Source organism: Acomys minous, assembly GCF_964271855.1.
Source record: "Acomys minous genome assembly, chromosome: 3".
NCBI classification, from domain to species: domain Eukaryota; kingdom Metazoa; phylum Chordata; class Mammalia; order Rodentia; family Muridae; genus Acomys; species Acomys minous.
This window is the reverse complement of record NC_140485.1, coordinates 55814502-55836486: the sequence shown is the minus strand read 5'-3', so window position 1 is coordinate 55836486 and position 21985 is coordinate 55814502. Positions and strand designations below refer to the sequence as shown.

Here is a 21985-nt window from a genome sequence, read left to right as displayed (position 1 = left end):
CTTGAACTCACAGTGATCCACCTGCCTTTGCCTCCTGAGTGCTGGGATTATAGGCGTGCACCACCAAGCCTGGCTCAGAACCTTGCTTGTTCTTAAGAAAGCCCTGTGTGAGCCACTTGAGTTGCAGCCGGATTGATCCCTGGGACCCATGATAGAAGTAAAGAACAGACTCCAACAAGTTGTCCTCTGACTTCCACATAGGTGCCATGGCATGCAGGCAACACACACACACACACACACACACACACACACACACACAACACACACACACACAGTTTGCTTTTTTAATTTCAGCCTTGAGAAAGTGCCTTTTCTTTTACAGTCTTTAGTGAGGAGGAACTCACTATCACTAAAGGAAATGTTTGTTTGTTTGTTGGTTGGTTGGTTGGTTGGTTGGTTGTTGGTTGGGTTGGTTGTTGGTTGGTTGTGGATCTCATGCACAGGGTGTGCACAGGGTGTGCTCTGCACCACTAAGTTACATTCCCTGCTTCACACTCACACGCAACCCCCCAAGTCAGAATCACACAACTGAGTGGACAAGACTTCAGGACCTTCTGGACTATAACTACATGTTGAGGGCCTCTGGAAAGTTCTGTTTTGAAGCACAAGTGAATCTGGATGCCTGGGTCTTCCAAAATTCCTGTTCTGACGTTAATAAGTAGCCAGGACTGAGGGTCACAGGGGCCAAATCTCTTTCAGAAGCAGGGTTCAGAGAGAAGCACAGCTGTCCAGAGCTACGTAGCACGGCTGACAAAGAAGGATGGCTTGGGACTAAGACATCACACATGGATCAGGCATTAGGTCTTAGTCCTTCCCTTCCACTGCTCCCACCTACACTTCTCCGTGGATCACATGAGCTGAGCCGTGTTATTTCACTCTTAGGGTCTTCCATGGTTTCTCCTTGCTCTTAATACTGACCTGAACAGTGCTCAGACCCATAACGTCTGATCCTGAAGACCAGCCACACCTCCCACCAGCCTCAACTCAGGCCTGCCCCTTCATGACGTTTGTCCCAGGCTCCGCAGTGGCTGGCCCCCTCCCTCTCCATCGGGGCCTGTCTCTTGCTTCAGTGTTCTTCCTTGGGTCTCCCGGCTCCTTGTCGCTCAGGCTCCTCTACCTCATTAACCTGCTTCATTTTCCTCATCGTTACTCCTCGCTCAGACTGGCCTCAAACCCAAAAATCTCCTGCCTCAACTCCCCGAGTTCTGGAATTACAGTCACACGCCACCATGCCCAGTATGAACTGAACATTCTTGTGCAATTCTTTAAAAAGAGAATATAGTTCCAGTTTTACGACTTGGTGGGTGACCATCTAGCGGGCCAGTCTAAGCCATAAGCTATAACCAAATTCAACAAATAGTTATGCTGCCCTTTGCCTTCCCTGTGGCCATGACAGACATGACCATGACAGACATGACTAATCAATCCGAGTATTCTCTTACAATGAACCAGGAAAGCCCAAAGAGTTTAAGAATCCTTCTATTCAAGGACCAAGCTATCACTGTCAACCATTTCAAGATGGACACAAACTAACAACCATCTGCTTTCCCCAGCTCCATGTTCCCAAGGTTTTGGTTCCCCCCCCCCCCCCCAGTTCGGACATTCTCTGACTAGCAATCATTAACTATTGCCTGGCAATGAGCTCATCCTGATGGAGGCTGATCAGACCATGAGATCACATGTTCCACATGAGTCCACATAGTCCCTGACTATCCCGGAGGGCCGGCTTTGCCTGACTTCCTGAATCTCGGGCTCTTTGTCCCTCCCGCTTTACCTGCCCCCATTTCAGCCCCCTGGCAGCTGCACCTCCAACGTTTACTGCCCAGGCCTGAGACAGAACATAGGATTAGGCCGGGGAGAAGCCTGTGTTCCTGGAAAACCTCATCAAAGCAGGTGTCTCTGCCGCCCCTGGTACTTAAGACAGTAACAACAGGAGGCGCTGCCATTGGTGGAGAGCTTTCTGTGTGCTAGGAGGCCGGAGCCATCACCTCGTGGAATCTAGATCACAATCCTCTGAGGTGTGTATTAGCCCCATTCAGCCTGGGATAAAAAGGTAGGCTTTGAAAGCTAAGTTGCTGTTGAGATAGTAACAGAAGTGAGATTACACAACAAAGCCACACAGCTGGCTCTGGGCCAGTTTAGTTCCTTTGCCTCTGGGTAATCTCATCTCTAAAATGGACACAATAAAACTGTAAAGGGGAAACAAGAGGCCAGCAAGCCCACAGCAGTTGGATGGACACTACAGAATAACCTTCTGGGTAGTGTCCTCATCAAGTCTGTCCAGGGCGGAGCTGGGAGGTCTCTGGACCTTGCTAAGCCATGGGAACACTGGACTCTCAGAAAGCCAGTCCAGGCCGGGCGTGGTGGCGCACGCCTTTAATCCCAGCACTCAGGAGGCAGAGGCAGGCGAATCGCTGTGAGTTCAAGGCCAGCCTGGTCTACAAAGCGCGTTCAGGGCAGCCAAGGCTACACAGAAAAACTGTCCCGTAAAACCAAAAAGAAGAAGGAGGAGGAGGAGGAGAAGAAGAAGAAGAAAGAAAGCCAACCCAGCTTCACTGGCTCGCAGCACAGTTTTAAGTGGCTTTCTCTTCCTGCCACATTCCTGCCACCCTCCAGCATCACAGGCTCTGAAAGCATTCTCTCGTGTTGTGTGCCCTGAGGCCTGGACAGGGAGCAGATGGGGGCGGGGGAGGGAGAGACTTGGCAGTGAACCTCTTTGTAATGGGATCTCCTTTTGACAGGGACTATCTTCTGTGTGGAACTTGGCACAACTCGCCTCACAGCTCCTGGTAACTCGGGGCCTCCCCTTCAGCCCCACAGGCCCACAGCGCAGCTCAAAACCATCCTATCACATTAACACAGGCTTCCTGCCCCACCCGAAGCAAGGTAGAGAAAGTATCAGCCATCCTCACTTGGCTGAGGAGGAAACTGAGGCTGGGAACACGAGGGGAAATGAAGCAGAAGCATCCGTCGCCAAGTGCCAAGACTCCCAAGCTGGCCTCACGCCGTAAGACACTCCCTTGAAGGAGCAAGGAGCCAGAGGAGAAGCCCTCCTGAGCCATATGTCCTATGTGTAAGCTCTTCTGGCTAGGCTACTGACCTACTGGAGGGAATGCAAGTTGACCTTACAGCAATGGAGGAATAGTCATTCCTCAGTAGGACCATCTCAACCAGGACTTCAGAACAGTTATAAAGAACACAGTTCCCCACCAGACACTGTCGGCCTCTGAAAGCATTCACTGTTAGCTGTCCCAACTAAGAAAGGGACACTCCCAGTATCCAGAAGGCAGAAGCCAGAAATGAATGCTACATCCTACCTGCATGGGTAAGCCTTCCCAAACAAGCTGTCCACCAACAACGGTAATGGGGCTGCAGCTAAGGAACTCTGAGCTAAAGGAAAAGAAACCACTGTCACTCACCCTAACCACACAGGCTGAGCAAGTCCGAAGCCTGCCCGCCAGGCTCCAAAGAAAATCAAAAACTAAACATCTCATGTACCTCTTCTGGAAGAAGTCAAAGGCTGGAGACACACTCTGGTCAGACGGAGGCTTGAAGGTCTGAGTCTTGCCCACCCCAACATGGCATCGCAAGTAAGATCTCTCATTGCCCCCTACCCCTTACCGCTGGCAGTCTCCAATACTTGCTCCCCACACAGCAAGAGCTGCTAATCAACTCTAGGCAGCGAGTGCTAAGGCTGGCAGAAGCAGAAGCCGCTGGACACAGCTTGGGTGCTGGACAGCCTTCAGCACGTCTTCTGTGTCACGCTGTGGCCCCAGGTGCTGTGCTAACAGAGGTGTACAGAAGGGGAAGTCTCTGTAGGAACCTGCCCAAGCACAGTGATCTGAGGATCACCTCCTCTCATGTGACCTTAACAGCTCTGTGTGGCCTGGCACTTCCTACCATTTCCAAATGAAGTCACGTGTTCTGGGGGCTACAGTGCTTGTGCAAATGGCAAGGTCACAAGACTGCAAGTGAAAAATATTCACCTGGATCCACGTTGCCCTCAACACTGAAGCCCTTCCCATGTGCCCCTGGGGCATCCTGAAGTCATGTCATCTGTGTCGACCTTCACGCTCTATAAAATCCAAGTTCAATTCAGAACTAGAAGGCTGGAAGCCATACACAATGCCACTGTCTCATTCCTTTGATCAGCATCAAGGCCCTAAAAAGTCAGACAGCCTTTACCACTTTATAGCTCCACGATCTAAACTCCACAGCAAAGTTACTCTTGCCCTCTGTGGCTTGGGGAAGCAAGTCTCTCCTGTCACGTGCTTAGAGCACTGAGCACGGACTCATCGGCCTGTGAGGACAACCATTAAACCAGCTGTCCTCCCAGGAAACTCAGACACGCCCTAGCCTGTGTAGATACCCCTGCCCAGCTCACCCTTGTACCCCCAAAGGAAGCTCACGGTGGAGGTATGAACCTTGGTCCCCGCTCTGTGCACACATACTAGGATTCAGTGAGTCAACACGTACAAAGTGCTAACAGCACTCGGTATCAAATATAGTATCTGCTCCCTGTTATTATTAGTCCAATTATTTCAGTTTATCCTAAGAGCAGCACGAGAGGTGTGTTTATCTGAGCATTGTCCAGCCTGGCAAAAAGGCTCAAAAACGAACTGAAGATGATATTACAGGGTTAACTAGATAAGGAAATGGGACGCGCAAGAAGACTGTTCCCTGGCAGTAGTGTCCTCACTTCACAAGCTGGCACAAGGCACCCGCTTGTGCGGGAACAAACTTGCCGCTGAGGGTCAGCAGGAAAGGCATTCTTTTGCTGTCTCTTGTAGATGCGCGTGCGCACGTGCACACACACAAACACACACACACTGACTTAAATTTGCTATCTACTCTGTAACATGTCCTTGTTTTGTTTTGTTTTGTTTTTCAAAAGACTTCCCAAATACTTTCCACTGAATAGCAGTGACCCTTCAGAAAAAAAAACCTTGTGGCTTCCTGGGGTACCCTTAAGGAGACCATCTGTCCCAATTGCTTAAAAAAAAAAGTGAAAAACCTAAGTCAAGTGGAAGTTACATCACCCGAGTAAAATAGGATTCACACTGGAAACACAAAACCCACCCTGCAAAGCCATGCTGCAGTTCATCGTACTGGGAAAGCAGACACTGCCGGTGATTTTGCTTTCTTTTGTTTTTTGTTCTGTTGTTTTATCTTGCTTGTTTGTTTATTTATCTGTCTGTCTTTATAGACAGGGTTTCTCTCTGTAACAGTCCCGGCTGGCCTGGAACTTACTCTGTAGAGCAGACCAGCCTCAAACTCAAGAGATCTGCCTGCCTCTGCCTCCCAAGTGCTGGTATTAAAGCTATGCGCCACTACTTTCTGGACAATAATAATAATAGTTGTTGTTGTTGTTAATAAAAATGAACTGGAGTAAGGAGGAAACAAACTGTGCTCAAATATATCATAATGGTACCTACTATATTCTGGTTTGTTTGTTTTTTTCTAAATAAACACACAGGAGCCTAAAGAGATGGCTCAGCAGGCAAGAGTGCTGGCTGCTCTTGCAGAGGACCTGTGTTAGGCCCCCGTCACCACATGATGGCTCACAATCATCCATAACTCCAGTCCCAGGGGACCTAACACCCCCTGCTGGCTTCTGCAGGCATGCGTGTGATGCACAGACATACAAACAAGCAAAATATCCACACACATAGGATAAAAAATAAAAAAATTTCAATGAAAAAAGTTTAATTATAAATAATAAAATTTAAAATACAAAAACAAATAAACTGGCATGAGAACGGAATCACCCTGGGAACTGGGGTTAGAACTAACAGACACTTAGATGGGGTTGACCCAATCCCATGCAAATCAGTTCTGGGCTGAGGGTGATGCCAGGACTGTCAGGACTCCACACTACACGCCCCGCCACTGCCCCCAACCAGTGCATGGTGGTGGCTTCACAAACCCTCAGCCACCCTGTGCTGGTCACAAGCTCTCATTTAACGTACCCAAGACTAAGATGGAGCTCTCAGCTCAAGTTCTTGCCTAGCATGTGTGAGGCCCTGGATTTGATCCTTGGCATCCAAAAGGAGAATACACACAATGGAAACCAATGAAGCAGGTAGTGACTGCAGCTCTCTACCAAACACGCTTGCCAAAAAATGCCGGGCACTGACCCCTGGCTGCTTCTTCCACGATCCTGTCAGCATGAAACGCAGGCCTTGTTGGGACTCATGGCGCTATGCCTGCCTGAGCCCTCTCTAGAACTTTGTCATCCCTGCACCGCATGATGGCTTCCAGCTACACATGACACAGTGACATGAGTAAATGAGGACCCTACGCGGGTTTTCACTGTTGCTGTCTCCCTCCTTCCCGCATGGGGCACCTCCCACAGATCAGACACCCACAAACACACAGATGGGGTTGGAGATATGGAAATGTTTCTAGCAAAACTGAATCAGTGGTTTAAAAAAAAAGCCACTTTACATGCAATGCATACACACACAAATACATACACACACATACACACACACACACACACACACACACCCTCAGCCACTCAAGGCAGCAGTAGCTTCATAGCACAGTGCTTACCAGGAAACTCATACGTTTCTATTCTATCGTTTTTAGTGCTGGCTAAAACATTAAATTTATTTATTTTAATCAGTTTCAAACACATTGCCTTTGGTTTTCTTTCTTTTCTTTTCTTTTCTTTCTTTCTTTCTTTCTTTTTTTTTTTAGGGGGCCAAAGCCCTGGGGCTATGTCTCACTCTGTAGGCCAGACTGACATTGAACCATGGCAATACTCCTGATTCAGTCTCCAGGTGCTAGGATCACAGGTGTGAGGCACTAGGCTTGACAAACGATGTATTCTTCCTCCAGTGCTGGGAATTGAACCTAGGGCCTGGCACATGTTGGCCTTTCCCTTTTGTTTCACTATGTTTTGTTGAGATGGGACTAAGACAGACAGACACAGACACAGACAGACAGATACACACACACAACACACACACACACACACACACACACCCTGAGTAACAATACAAATTCAAAGAGACGCTGTTAGGTTTTATGGGTTCAGGTGTGTGTAAAACCACTACAATTTTTTTTCATTTTAAATAATGAGTGATGATAATGTGTCAGCAAAATAAAATGATTCAACAACAACCAATACCTGAAGACGGATGAGGTACTAAGCACTAGAGGGGACAGCCCAATGTCACACAGCTAGGAGGGCAGTGACAGCTGACTCCAAAGTCCATGAACCAAGCTCTGGGCAGCAACCACCTCCGTAGCCAAAGAATCTGCACACCGACCTGCCAGCAGTCTGCTCATGACACAGTGGCTGCTCCTCAGCGGGCAACAGGAAATGCACCACACTGACTGCCTCCGTGAAAACAGGTGGCATAGTCGGAGCCGACTGTCACAGCCACCCATCTCCTGGCAGTCAAAGCCCAGGATTATGCCTTTACACTTTTCACTGGTAGCTTAAAATAACCCCTCTTGACTCCACAGAAAACATAGCCAGTGACAGGAGGTGGGCACGGCCAGAGCTGGCCCAACCACAAGATAAAGAGAAATGTTCAAACCAAGACAAAGAAAATCTCAGTTTTTGATGGACATAACATCCCTGTGCTTCCTTGGCAGCTAGGATCCACTGGCCATTCTTTAATCATATACTCCATGGTCACTTACCCCATATTAATTTAGATATACACTTATCAAAAGAGAAATATAACTTAAATTATGCTATCAATCTCCACTACTTCACATTTTAATACATTCCTAGGGGGGGATATGAATGTGCACAGAATACACACAATCCATGGTAGATTTAATCTCTTAAATCCAATTTAAGAGATTCTATAGCATAATTTTGGCCCATCATGATGATGTTTCCTTTAACTTTAGGATCTATCTTTTGAGTAGGCAACTCAATATTTTGTAAAATAATGTTCTTATGACACTGATCTCGCTTAACTTACAGATCGACCCAGGGTAAGAGGTAACACTACTACCAGTATTGTAGAGATTTGGACATCAAGGGTCAGAAAGGTCAGAGCAGTTACCCAAGAGCTAGCTGATGGAATTAGAACTCCGAGTAGGCAGGCTGGCTCCAAGTTCTGTCATCTGAGATCCTCAGGAGCAGGGGTTGCACTAAAAAACCATTAGGGGGAGGCCAGTTTGCAACAGAAATGAGAGTTTAAGAACTCTCCTTTCCTTAATTTTCAAAGAGCATGAACAAATTAATAACAAAAAGCCAAGTTTTGATGTGTGTGGTACGTGTGTACACCTGTGGGGTGGACAGGTGGGTGCACATGCGCATGAGCACAGAGTTCTGAGAGGTGCCTTCAGATACATCTCTGTCTACCTTATCTTTTGAGGAAGGTTTTTCACTGAACCCAGAGCTCACTGGCTGCCTACACTGGTAAGGCTGCAAGTCCTAGGAATCCACCTGCCTCCGCCTTGCCCCCTCCCCCAGCACAGGCATCTACTATTCAAGGCTTTTCCATAGACGCCCAAGGGTCCAAACTCCCTGGTCCACATCCTAGCAGCACAGCAAGTACTTTACCAAGTGAGCCATCTCCCCAGACCGAGAAGAAGTGTTTTGTTTGGGGTTTTTATCGAATTGAGAGTCACCAACAAATAAATGCCCCCCTGAACACAGGAAAAGGTAATTCAGCTAACTCAAAATCAAAGCTACAAGTAATCCTCATGATCAAATTTTTCACCTCTCAGACTATGCACGTGCATAGGAGCTTAACAATCCTCACCCGGGCGAGCATATGGAGAAACGGGCCTCTTCAAGCCCACACGTGCGCGTGTACAATGGGGCAACAGTTGGAAAATCCATTCAACGGCCCCCGAGTTGTACGCGAACGCCTGCCTCTTCTAACGCTGCAACCCTAGGACACAGCTGTGTCGATGCAAAGCCTCCAGACTATTTACCACCTCCATAATTTTCACAGCAACCACCTTATACCTCTGTAACTCCTAACTCATTGTGTTTTACTGTGAAGGTTACGAGAACTAAGCACCAAAGGCATTCCAGGAAGAATGGTTTGTGAAAGGGAGAGGGAGGGGTTACCCTAAAACAACTGAGGGACCACTGGGAAGAGAGGTCCACACGGCTGGATTCCAGGCAGCTATTTAAGAGAGACTGGGTTTATACAGGTACAGAAATGACATAATCTCCAAAAAGCACTTGCTGCCAACCCTGATGGCCTGAGTTTGAGCCCAGGACCAACATGGTAGAAGGAGAGAACCAGCTCTCTGAAGTTGTCCTCTGACTGCCACACATGCACCGGAGTACATAGACCCCATATCCATCCATCCATCCATCCATCCATCCACCCATCATCATCATCTATCTCACTCTCTCATTCTGTTCTCTCGATCGCACACATGCACACAAATAAAAATGTAGGGTTTATAGGGAGATGCTGGTTATCAAACCAAGGCCCTGGTGCATTAGGTAAGTGCCCTACCATTAAGCTGCATCTCCAGCGCATAGAGCAATTTTCTGAAGGGTGGGGCATGAGACATGGCATGTGGTCCAGCCAGCCGCAAACTCACGGTGCAGCTGAGGATGAGGACTTTCTGATCATTCCCACTCTCCACACCTGCTCACCACAGGAGAAAAACATTTCCCTGGAAGATATCCATCTTTGGCAAGGCTTGTGGTACACACCGTTAATCCCAGAACTCCAGAGGCTGGAGCAAGGACATTATCTCTGTGATTCAAGGCCAGGCCAGACAGAGCTACATAGTGAGATGGGCTGATAGCTTTCTAAGCTTGTGACTGCCTTCCCTGCATTTCTCAAGGAAGAGACCCTCCAAGACTCCCAGTGGATGCCTCAAACCACAGACAGCACTGACCTCCACATACACTATCTATAATGTCCTTTCCTACCTGACAATACATGATAAAATCTGATGATTTATAAATTAGGTACAGTAATTTATTAGCAGTAATAAACTAATAAAAAATAGAAAGTTATAGAAATGCATTCTAGTAAAAATTACATGACTGTGGTTGTTCCCTCAAAATATTCTATTTACTATTCCTAGCCTTAGTTGAGCACAAGTAACTGAAACCTCAGAAAACAAGACCACAGACAGATATAGAGGGTCTACTGCACACAGGTTTACACCGGAGGGTCTGACCTGGGCTTCCGAGACAACGTTTAAGAGTCAGTGGAGAGTGCTTTCTCTGTACATGAGAGGCCCTGGGTTCCAACTCCAGCACCACAAAGGGAAAAGAACAAAAATCCACTCAAAAGAGTTTATTAAAAGCTGGGTATGGCAGGGCAAGGTGGTCCACACCTTAATCCCAGCACTGAGGAGGCAAAGACAAGTAGATCTTTCTGAGTTCAAGGCCAGACTGGTCTACATGGTGAGTTCAAGGCCAGACTGGTCTACATGGTGAGTTCCAGGCTAACGGGGTACACTGTGAGACTGCATCTTTAAAAAAAAAAAAAAAAGAAAAGAAAGAAAAATAAAGTCTGGTCATGGTGATGTACACCTGTAAAGCTCCAAAGGGGAAACTGAGGCTAGAGGAAGACAAGTTTAAGGCATCCTTGGATGCACAATGAGATCCTGTGTCAAAAAAAAAAAAAAGTCTACTAAAGGAACTACAAAACCCCTCAAATTTGATGCGAAATTCCACGTTTTCACTCCTTTAGGAAAAAGACCCTTCCCTTTTACCCATCACCATGAAACACAGAGCACTGCTGTGACGTCCACGCCAGTGCTAAGCTTCAGTACTCCCTCGGTTATTCAGAGGGCATGAAATTACACTGGGCTGGCCCCTGGCACATCTACCCAGAAAAACAACCGCCCCACTCCTGCCCTGGAGAGGCAGCTAGTCACTGACATAATAACAGCATTGTCTGCCCAGGCCTCAGAAATGGCAGCAGGGTACGGCTTCCCTCTAACAGGAAGAAGGAAAAGTGGAACTGAAAATTATTTGCATGTCTAAAATTAGAGGTTCTGTGGGAGCCGCATTTCGGCCATTTCATGGCCACTACCCTCCAAGTCAGGCATTTCCATGGAAATTCTGAGACAATAGGACGGCTACAGCTGTCACTAATAAGGAAGTAATAACAAGTTTCCTACAGCTCCTGTCCTCTGAGGGGTCACCAGAAAAGCCACTGGAAAGCCAGCCCTACCAGGTGGTGATAAACTCTGATGCGGGACTTCTCTGGTGAGAGATTTCTGACACTTCCAGGGGTCTCCACCCACGGACTCTCTGCCCCTTTTCACTGCCCCCACCCCCCCCCACCCCCCTCACCCTCTGGCAAGTCCAGCGCTAGCTCCTTCTCTGAAGGGAAAACAGGGACGACACACTGCCAACATCACCACTGTGGCTAGATTTCTGGTGGTGACCTAAATCATTTCCCACCCTCATAGCCCATAAGAAACCAGACTCCTCTTCCCCCAGGATCACCTTAGCTCAGGCACTGGTCCCAAATTAAGCATTTATCACCTGTATAATTTCACACACACACACACACACACAAAAAAAAAACACCCTCATACTTAAAAGATCATGTACAAAGACTGCTTCCTCAGATTCACTATTATATTTCAACAAATTTCCTTATCATGGACCCCATGTACAGCCTAGTCTGCCTATAAAATCATGGGCTTGATACAATTTACAAATGCTGTCTCGCTAACTAAAGTAATTCCTAACCTAAAAATAAAAAGAAAACACCTTCTCAGAGAAACATCTGGCAACTACTTGTTCTAGGAGCTAATGCCTGGAAGCAGTTTTTTTTTCCTCCCCCCCTGTACTCTCCCCCCCCCACCCCTGTACTAACCCCCACACACAACAGCAGCAGCCACTGCCAGCAAATGGCTCGGGCTTCAGGCTTTACTTGACAGTCTGTCCTTCTATCTTATTTAATTCCTCTAACCACCCAGCAAAGCAGGAAGTGTTACTTCCATCTCCCAGATAAGGAAATGAAGAGTCACAGGGGGTGAGCTGCTTGCCTGGCATGACAGAACAAAACCCACACCCAGGCTCCTCCATTTCAGTTTGTCCCCACCAAAGCAGGTGTGCCTCTGTGTACACACTCAGGCTTCCAAGCCACATGAGGAGCCAAGAGAGGCCTGAAGGGGTTCATTTCACATGATTTGGGACACCAAGAATCCAAAATAACTCAGGCCTATCAATCAAGGCCCAGGCCCACAAGCCTGCCTCTCACCTCAAAAGTCTGGCATCAGTACTTTGTTATACACTGAAAACCTTGAAGGCACCCTGACTTCCACAGCACGGGTCGAGACCTGGCCCCCCCCCCTTATGACTGACTCTTGGGGAGTCATCAGCAGCTAGCACCAGCACTTCTGAAACGGCCAAATGAGATAATGCATTAAAAGCTCTAACACAGCACCTGCCCCGCCTAATGCTACCTATTAATTATGATATTATCGGTGGCATGACGTTAGAAGGGAACACACACACAAAACTGCATCTTATCCGGCACTCAAAATAATTCCCCTGGCCAAGAAGTGAATGAACTAGGAACTAATTACTTATGATGCACTGGCTAAAGCCAGGCCTACAGCCATCCAGCCACTCAGCCTCAGCCTCAAGCATTACTTTTAGGAGCTAAATAACCTCTTTGCTGACCAAAATTGCTCCCTCCGGAGCCAGGATTCTCTCTGCTCAGGAAAGCCTGGGTATTCCTGGTCATCTTTGTCCTAGGACTGAACTTGAAGTTAGCCCAAAGTCACAGACTACCCATAAACCAATTTGCTCTGTTTTCTTAAACTGTCTGCCAACAAAACAGAACGGCTGGGTTTTCCTTTGTTGTTCTGAAGCAAAACAAAAATAAGGTCACTCCAATGAGGACTTAAAAAGCAGTTATTAGAGGAGCCAAAATATTTAGTGTGTGTACTCTGGTTAAAGCAGGAAAGTAATCAGGCTTATGGATTAGCCACAATACATAAAAATGCAATGTTATCATCCACCAGGGAGCAAAGAAACAAGACAAAGCAAAACGGACACTGTAAGACCAGCCAAGTGGCTACCAGTTGGTTTTGTTTCTATTACTATTATTATTATTATTATTGTTTTATTATATTTTAGTGCAGACTGCTGTCAAGTTGATTAAGGAACCTATCAGGACTATATGTCTCAAGAGAGGAAGGAAAGAGCACTTTGCCACCCTGCCTGATATATACATAAACCAAAACAAGTGTGTAAAAATGCACCCAGAAAGAGACCCATTAAGAGAGCACACCCATGAAAATCCTCTAACAAGAGTCGTCTCTGACTACCCTTCCTGTCTCAGAGAAAGGGAACCAGATGCCAGTTTCAAAAATGGCTTTTCCAGGCCTAATAAGTCAGCATTGAGCTTTCCAGCATCTCAGTTTTCCAGCTTCCACACCCTGCGACCTCTCTTTTTTTTTTCCTTTTTTTCTTTTCTTCCTCCCTCCCTCCCATTACTGTTGATTGTACTATAATAAAAAAGCCTCATTTTTAAAAAATCAACTATTAGGGAAGCCATCAAATATGTTCCCTCTTATTTCCTATACAGACAAATTTCTAAAACATCTCAAATCTGACTGACTTATTTTAAGAGAGTTATCATTTTTATTTTATTTAGGTGTATGTGTGTCTAACTATCGACTGTCTGCCACATATGTGTGGGTACCTGTGGAGACCAAAAGAGCTCGTCAGAGGCCCTAAAGCTGGCGATTGTTGTAAGTCTTGTCTAATCGACTTTTAAACTCAATTTGTAAGCAATTTGGGGGCACACACAGTAGCACAGCAGTGTACCCATAGAGAAAATGCAGCCAAAGAGACTAGGCCCGGGCTGGTAACTCAAGTTCCACTCTTGGCCTTTTTTATAATCCTACCGTGCAAGTAACCGCAGGCCTTCTTCCCTCAACTCCAATGCCCTCATCTAAGAGGTCTGAAGAGTTGGAGCGGCCTTCAAACACCGGAGCCATCACCAACCACGGCGATACACCACTTCAATCCCAGTCGAGAGGCACGCAGATCTCTGTGAGTTCAAGGACAGCCTGGTCTATAAAATGAGTTCTACAAGCCAGGGCTGGATACATAAAGGAAACCCAGTTTAAAAATAAATAAATAAATAAATAAATAAAACAAAAAAGGCTTATCTTTTTAAAAATGGGATTGAGAATAACAGTGCATACGTGCATAATGTGTACATGTGTGTAGGTGCACAGGCCCATGCTCTGTCACTGGCCATCTCGGTCCTTTCAGGCAGAGTCTCTAGAGACAGGCTGGCAGCCAACAAGCCCCAGTGACCTTCCTGTCCCCCACTTCCCAGGCACACATGACCCCGCTCTCCATTTTTGCACGGTTACTAGGAATTTGAACTCAAGTCATCACGTCTGTGCATCAAGAACTCTTACCCAGTGACCCATCCTCTCCGGCCCGACACTACCTTTGGGTCACTTCAACAGTGCACTGCTTCAGAACTGAGAATGTAACTTGGTGGTAGAACTTATTTCCCACCCTGGGCTCCATCCCCAGCACCACAAAAGAGATGGGGGGGGCAGAATAGAGGGGAGGGTGGGGTGCCAACTCCCTTAATAGTCAATATCAAAATGAAACTGCTGAATGTGGGGTTTTGTTTTTTTGTTTTGTTTTGTTTTGTTTTGTTTGTGGTTTTTTTTTTTTTTGGAGTTATTTCTTCACAAAACCTTTTACATTTCCTATTTTGTAATAAATGCAAAAAACAAGAATATGAAGGCAGTACTCTTGAGTTTCTACAGAACAAACTGCAGAGGAAGGAAATAACCAAACCCAAGGCAAATTGAGAGTAGCAATATGCTATTGAAACACAAGGAGGAATTGGGCAAGAAATACCCAGGATATTTTTTGCTGATTCAAACAGAGCACAGCTTGCAACTTCTATAGTTGAGACAAAAGTAAGTAATACATACACCAAATTAAACTAAACAGAAACGTAGCTCAACTGTTTCTTATAACATCAGAGAATTTCAAGATCAGGCCATCCCCGTAACATGGAAGGCAGGGGTAAACAGATCTCCGTGAGTTTGAAGCCATCCTAGTCTACACAGTGAATTCCTGGGGGAAAGGAGGGCACTTCAGATGCAAAGCTGTTCTTTTTCTTTAACCTCAAAGACTGCTGTACACGAATCTCCTACAGGGACAGGATGAAGACAGCCCATACACACTGCTCCTTAATGGTAATCCCATCTGGTAAAGCATTATGTGAAAAAGTGATTTTACTTTTGATGTTTACAAAATTCTTTCAGGCACTGTCCAATGGAGGCCCTCCCAACAACTCTACTACGAAGTTGTGTGACACCCACCCCCACCCCTTCTTTTTACCGAAGACAGGAGGAGGGAAAAGGGGGTGGGGGGGCATACTCGACTCTGTTGCTTCTTCAGACACTGGCACTCAGGTCACACTTACTCCAGTAAAGAATTATTTGCTGGGGGTAACACCACACTCCAGGCATCCCTGAGACCTGTGCAAATCCTGCCCTAGAAACTGTAAGTGACTCCTGCTGACAGTTAAGGCAGCCCTCGAACTCTGCCTCCCTTCTTCTGCCTTCCTGCCCTGCTGCCCAAGTGCATGCTTGCTCTCAGACAATCCTGTGTGTTTGCATGCAAAGTTTCCCCCCTTGAAGCCAGGTCCATGCCCAGCCAATGTTTCAACTATGTTTCACGGTCTGCTTGGAGCTGGTATCTATAAAGCAAGTGTGTGAGACCTGGATTAGCAAAATGCAAGACAAGAGCATCTTCCAGGCCACTTTCCGCTGCCACGGTTCAAGACCACAGCCAGCTCCCAGAAGGCTGTGAGGCAGAACTCGCTTGCTCAGCTCCAGCAGCACTAGCTGGGTGATTCCACTCTTTCACTTCTCTCCCTCAGTTCCGCATCTGCGAAATGGGAATGTACCCCAGCTGCCTTGCATCACATCCGCAGCCATGGAAATACCACAGAAAGGAAAGATCCAATATTCGAGTCGCAACATTATCGAAAAAATGGTTCGGAGGGGCGGGGAGGGGGGGGAGCTAGCGCCCACGAAGCACACCCAGAATACACACCCAGAAAAGCCAGCACCATCTCCGGCCGTGATGATAACAGGGCCGGCAGCCTCAAGGGACGCCGTTGAGCGGCCACATTGGCAAGGTTGGGAACTTTCCCCACAAACAGCGCCCTCCGTTCTTAGATCCGGCGCTTCGCCCATCACCCGACTGCCCAGCTCCAGGCCCTGTCCCCGAGCACCAGGGCACCACCACGGCCCTTCAGCCCAAGCCCTCGGACCCCTCTAAGCCAGGTCGGAGGTCGGCCTCGGCTCAGCCAGGCGGGCCCTGCTCCGCGTCCACAGTCCTCCGCAAACACGCCCCCTCCGGCCGCATCGGGCGCGAGAGCTGGGCCCGCGCTGGCCAGATGTGACCAGCTCCGGGAAAGGCCGGGCCACCGCCTCCTGCAGCCCATGCGGGGGCTTCCACAGAGAGTCACGGGCACCACGGGGACCCCTGGGGGCCCCAAGATCCCGTCCTACTCCTGGCACCCGGCAGCCGGGGAAGGGGCTCGGTGGCGGGAGAGGGAGGAGGGCCAAGGTCCCTGCTAGCCCCCTCCAGGAGGAAGGATCCCAGGACCCGGATCTCTCAGCCCCTTGCCGGGTAAATCCTCGAGCGGGTGACACAAGGGCAGGTGCAGGGGATGCCAGTTCGGCCCGCGCCCTCCCACCACACGCCCAGGCCCACACGAAGGCTTACCTGGCCCAGGCTTAGCAACAGCAGCAGCTGCAGCAGCGCCCAGCCGAGTCCGGGCGAGCGCGGGGGTGTCCGCGTCTCCCGCGCCGCGGGCTTCATGCCCTGCGCGCCCTGGATCGTGCCCGGGACGCGCCCCGCCGTGTGCCCGAAGCCGGGCGCCCTCTTCTCCGCCTCCAGCCGCCGCCTCCGCCTCCTTCTCCGCCAGCCGGTCCGCCTAGTCCCCGCTCCGCCCGCCCCGGGCTTCCCCGGGGACATGGCAGCGGCGGCGGCGGCGGCCACACGGCGGAGCCTAGCGCGCCTGGCGCGGAGCGGCCGCGGCCCAAGACACACAGGGGCTTCGCGGGGCGGAGCGAGTGGCGCCCACCCCTCGCGCGTGGCGCCGGGCTCCCGGTTCTTGCGGCCCCGGCTGCTCCCTCTGCCTCCTCCGCGCGTCATGCGGCTCGGGCTGCAGGGAGCCGCTCCGAGCGCTCGGCCCCCTCTCCTGCCCTCCCCCTCTGAATATTCATCGCTTCCTCTCGCCCGGGCGGGCCGGGAGGCTGCCGTGCTCCGCGGCCCCTCGCCGCCCTCTCGCCGGCGGCCCCCGCCCCCAGCGAGCTGGCGGCGGGCGGGGAGTGGGCGGTGGCGGGCCCGGTGCACGCTCTAACGTCCCCCCTCCCGCGACCGGAGGAAGCGCCCCCTCCCTGCCCGCCTAGCCCTCCCACATTCCTGGGACTTGGGACCCAGGACGCTGCTCCACTGTTCCAGGACTACAAGCCTGTGCGGATGGGTCAGCCCGGACTCCCCAGCCTGGGATTCCCTCCCTGGCCCCGGGCTGAGTGTGCCTCTTGCCTAGGTCACAGGACGTGGTTTCTTCTAGATCGCAATCTGGTGAAGCCTGGCCCGTGGATGGGCTTTGGGGGAGGGAGTGGGTGAACCCCGAAACTATTTAGAGGCACACCACGTATTCTGTTCTCTAGCCAGCCAGCCACTGGGCCAGGAAGTCAGAGAGCCAGCACAGAAGCTGGTCCAGTGATTAGAGCCCCAGCTGTGGCATATGGCAAGCCCAGCTGTGCTGTATACTAGCTGTGCAATCCTAGTTGTGTGACCTGGAGAGAGATGCTTCACCTCTCTGGACTACCATTTGCTCTCGTGTAACATAAAGGTACTACTCCCGGTACTTGTCTACGGAGACTCAGCTGACTATTAAATAAATAAGATCATGGGTGAAGTCCCAAAGAGGGTGGGACACAGAACGAGTCCATCTGGCAGCTGTCATCACAAGTCCTGATCTGAAAGGAGTTACAGATTACCACGAATATTGCTACTGTGCCCAGGCTCACAAGAAGAAACTGAAGAACCCAAACCACCACCGCACCAAGAAGTAATGAGAGACAGTACCAAGCCGAGGCATACTGGAGAGGGAGAGGGGGAGAGGAATTGATTCAGACCAAGGGGAGAGGTGACACTTGAGCTGGGCTTTGAAGGGTGGTTGGGTTTCACCAGGCAGATAAAGGGGAGCTGTGTGGCAGGAAGTGGGAGCAACCTGGCAAAAACAGAAGGCAGGTTCTCAACCTTGGCCCTCTAAGAAACAGGAATAGGAAGCTGAGTGTTCTATTTGGGGAGACTTGAGTGGCCCAGATAATGAAATAAGTCTAGTCTGGACCCTGTGAAAACTGTAGTGTAGAGCACCAGGTGTCCAACCAGCCTCCAGGCATCCCCGGGAACAAAGCTTCACAGAGAGAGACAGGTGTGAAAGGAAACGGACAGCACCTGTCCTCTTGTACTTTGCGTTTGATTAAACACTACCTGATTATCACACAGCCCACAAGGAATTGTGTTTCCCCCTGTCTCGACCTTCTTAAGGCAGAAACGAGTGTCTTTTAAAAGCGCTCAGACCAGCCAGGCGTGGTGGCACACACCTTTAATCCCAGCACTCAGAAAGCAGAGGCAGGCGGCTCTAGGTTTGAGGTCTACAATAGTGAGTTCCAGGATAGCTGGGGTTACCTAATAAAGGGACCCTGTCTCAAAAGTAAAATAAAATAAAGATAAAATAAAAAATAAAAAAAGGCTTCAATTCCATGGTACCCAGAGAAAAGGTGACTGTAGTGCGATGAGACCTGTATCTGTTGCTGGTATTCACAGACCTCATCCATCCCATCCCTGTTGCCATGGATTCACATCTTTGGTCTACAAACCACTGTGTGAATTTCAGCATGCACTTGATTTCCTCCTGGATAAAATGTATGCCCCCCCCCTCTTTAAGAGATAGTCAGCTCTTAAGAATTAACAGCCTTTTCAGAGAAGAGGTTGGTAGGTGCATAATAACTGAATCAAGATGGGCCGATACTCTGTATGAGAAATGGACCCTGTACAGCGGTAGCTGTAAACTGCTTGTGGGCAGGACCGCATCTCCTCTGTGTACTCTGTGGCATCTTGTTCTGTGCTCTGTCCACAGTAGGCGCTGAAGCTTTATGCAAATGCATGCTCACCTGATGACAATGTGGGTTCTCTGCAAAGATAGTCTAGGAAAGACTCATCCCCCTAGGCAAAGGGATTTCACATGACTGGTCCCTTAAGCAGCTGGCATGCCCCAGTGATCCATAGCTTCCCATGCCTAACACTCTGACCACAGCTTTGTATTTGTGGAGTTGTTTTATTTTGTAGAAAGGTCTCTTGTGACCCAGGCTGACCTCAAACTCCACATATACCTGAGGATGACCTTGAGTTCCTGACCCTCCTTTGGAGTGCTAGGAGTATAGACATGCACCAACACGGTGCCGAGGACTGGACCCACAATTTCATGCATGCTAGGCAAGCACCCTACCAACTGAGCTAGATCTCCTCTGTCTATTTGATTGTCTTCCCCCATGGAGTCTAAGTATGTTGCTCAAAGACAGGGCCTGTGTCTTATTTATCACTGTATTCATAGCACATAGCAGCTTTTCCAGTTGTATTTATTTGGCTAAACTAAGTACATACCTTTGAGTAGCAAAATAAGACACTAATTACACACCTATACAAGAAACACACACACCATTCGATTGTATTTGCAAGATAGCTTTTCAGGAATAAATCTACTATCAAGGTTCAATATACAGGCTTTGCAGACACTACTGTCCCCTGTCGCCCGCTCGCTACAGCCCTGGTCAACCCAATGGTGTTCTTTGACTTCAGGCCCGATGGCAAGCCCTTGGGCCAAGTCTCCTTTGAGCTGTTTGCAGACAAAGTTCCAAAGACAGCAGAAAACTTTTGTGCTCTGATCACTAGAGAGAAAGAAGTTGGATATAAAGGTTCCTTCTTTCACAGAATTATTCCAGGATTCATGTGCCAGGGTAGTGACTTCACATGCCATAATGGCACTGGTGGCAGGTCCGTCTATGGAGAGAAATTTGAGAATGAGAACTTCATCCTGAAGCATACAGGTCCTGCATCTTGTCCATGGCAAATGCTGAACCAAACATGAATGGTTCCCAGTTGTTTTTGGTGGTGGTGGTAGTGGTGGTGGTGGTGGTGGTGGTGGTGGTGGTGTGTGTGTGTGTGTGTGTGTGTGTGTGTATGTTTGGTTTTTCAAGACAGAGTTTCTCTGTGTTAGCATTGGCTGTACTGGACTCACTTTGTAGACCAAGCTGGCCTTGAACTCACAGCAGTCCTCCTGCCTAGGCCTCCCGAGTGCTGGGATTAAAGGCGTGTGCCACCATGCCCCACTTGGGAATCAACCAGCTCTTGGCAATCTTTACTGCCAAGCATGCTTAGAAAATTCTATTCAGTCACCTGTATTGTGTCTCCAATAATAGCAATATACAAACAGATATATGGATGGATAATAGATAAATAGGTAGATAGAGGTTCAGTTACTTATGCGAGGTCACGCAGCTGCATATGATAAAGCCAGGAACTGAAGCCATTTCTGTATTGGCACTCTGCCATAACCCTCACTCACCTCTTGATATCTGTACATAAAAGTTGACATCAGAGCCGAAAGTGATGGTGCACACCTTTAATCCCAGCACTCAGGAGGCAAAGGCAGATGAATCACTGTGAGTTTGAGGCCAGCCTGTTCTACAAAGTGAGTCCAGGACAACCAAGGCTAACACAGAGAAACTCTGTCAAAAAAAAAAAAAAGTTGATGTCAGATGCTCTTGTGTGTTGTCTGTAACAGTTGCTTTAGTTATTATGTTCTCGAGCCTCAGTTAACCACCAATTTTAGAATGTTAAGAGACAGAACTTGTGACTTTCCACTACCCACGTGTGTACACGTGCGCACATGTGCGCGCACGCGTATACACCCACACCCACACCCACACCCACACCCACACACGAGTCCTTAATGGCAAGTCTACATGCCAGTAGGAGGCAGGCCTCCTGGGCACCGGCCTCAAACCAGGTCACCGGCCCCATAGGGAGTCCTTTCAGCCTGGCAACCCTCTGTGTACTTTAAAAGCCACCATGAGCAAACCATTCTCCAAGGCCCTCCTAAGCGGAATGGAATGTGTCTTGAGAGTCTGATTAGCTAATGCTGCAGGCATGGCTGCCCTGAGACCTTCCTGCCCCCTAACTTGAATGGACTCAGAATGGAAAGGAAGACTTTTAGAAAAAAAATCTTTGTAAAGAAAAGAAGAAGAAGAAGAAAAAAGTAGCACTTTATATTCATAATAGTAACAGGATGTTTCCTATGGACTAATAACTGGGCTGTGGTTAGAATGCTATTTGTCCACCAAACCTCAACTCCTCTCTCAATAAAGACTGAATCACCTGCCCAGGTTCACAGCCTGGGAGCTCCATGGTGGCCCTTTCTGCTTGTGACTTCAAGTACTTGCATCATTAAGCATTTCCCTAATTCTTTACTCCCCCCACCCCGTGTGTGTGTGTGTGTGTGTGTGTGTGTGTGTGTGTGTGTGTGAGATAGAAAACAAAGCTTGCCTCCTGAAGATGTTGGAGAGACAGCTATAGCTTTTAAAGGTCCCCAGCATTCCATGGCATGATAAGCCCAGTAGCTCCTGTTCCCCAGCCACCTCCAAAGCTAGTAGGATCCACTTTAAGCTCCCAGCAAGCCCAGGGTCATCATGTCCTGGCAGAACAGACCCTAGATTCATGGTCTTGGAATGCCTAGAAAGAGGAAGCAAGGACAAGGCGCTTCTGTCCAAGGCTTGGTTTGAGGAATAGCCCCATAGGCTAATAGATTCAAATACCTGGTCACCAGGGAGTGGCACTATTTGAAAGGATTAGGAGGAGTGGCCATGGAGGAAATGTGTCACTGGGGGGTGGGCTTTGAGATTTCAAAAGCCCATGCCAAGCCCACAGTCTCTTCCT

General features: G+C 48.8%; 1 protein-coding gene and 1 pseudogene across 2 annotated transcripts in view; both read right to left on the bottom strand.

The window, feature by feature from the left end:
* PTPRJ (protein tyrosine phosphatase receptor type J) overlaps positions 1–17258 on the bottom strand; it is a 154068-nt gene extending 136810 nt beyond the window's left edge. The window contains exon 1 of the mRNA XM_084774773.1: positions 16700–17258. Coding sequence (XP_084630899.1) covers positions 16700–17131 — 432 coding nt within the window. The 5' untranslated portion in view covers positions 17132–17258. The remainder of the gene's footprint in view (positions 1–16699) is intronic.
* The window catches only part of LOC311593775 (high mobility group protein B2-like), a 529125-nt pseudogene that overhangs the window by 410157 nt on the left and 96983 nt on the right, over positions 1–21985 (bottom strand). The gene's annotated exons all lie outside the window — the stretch shown is intronic.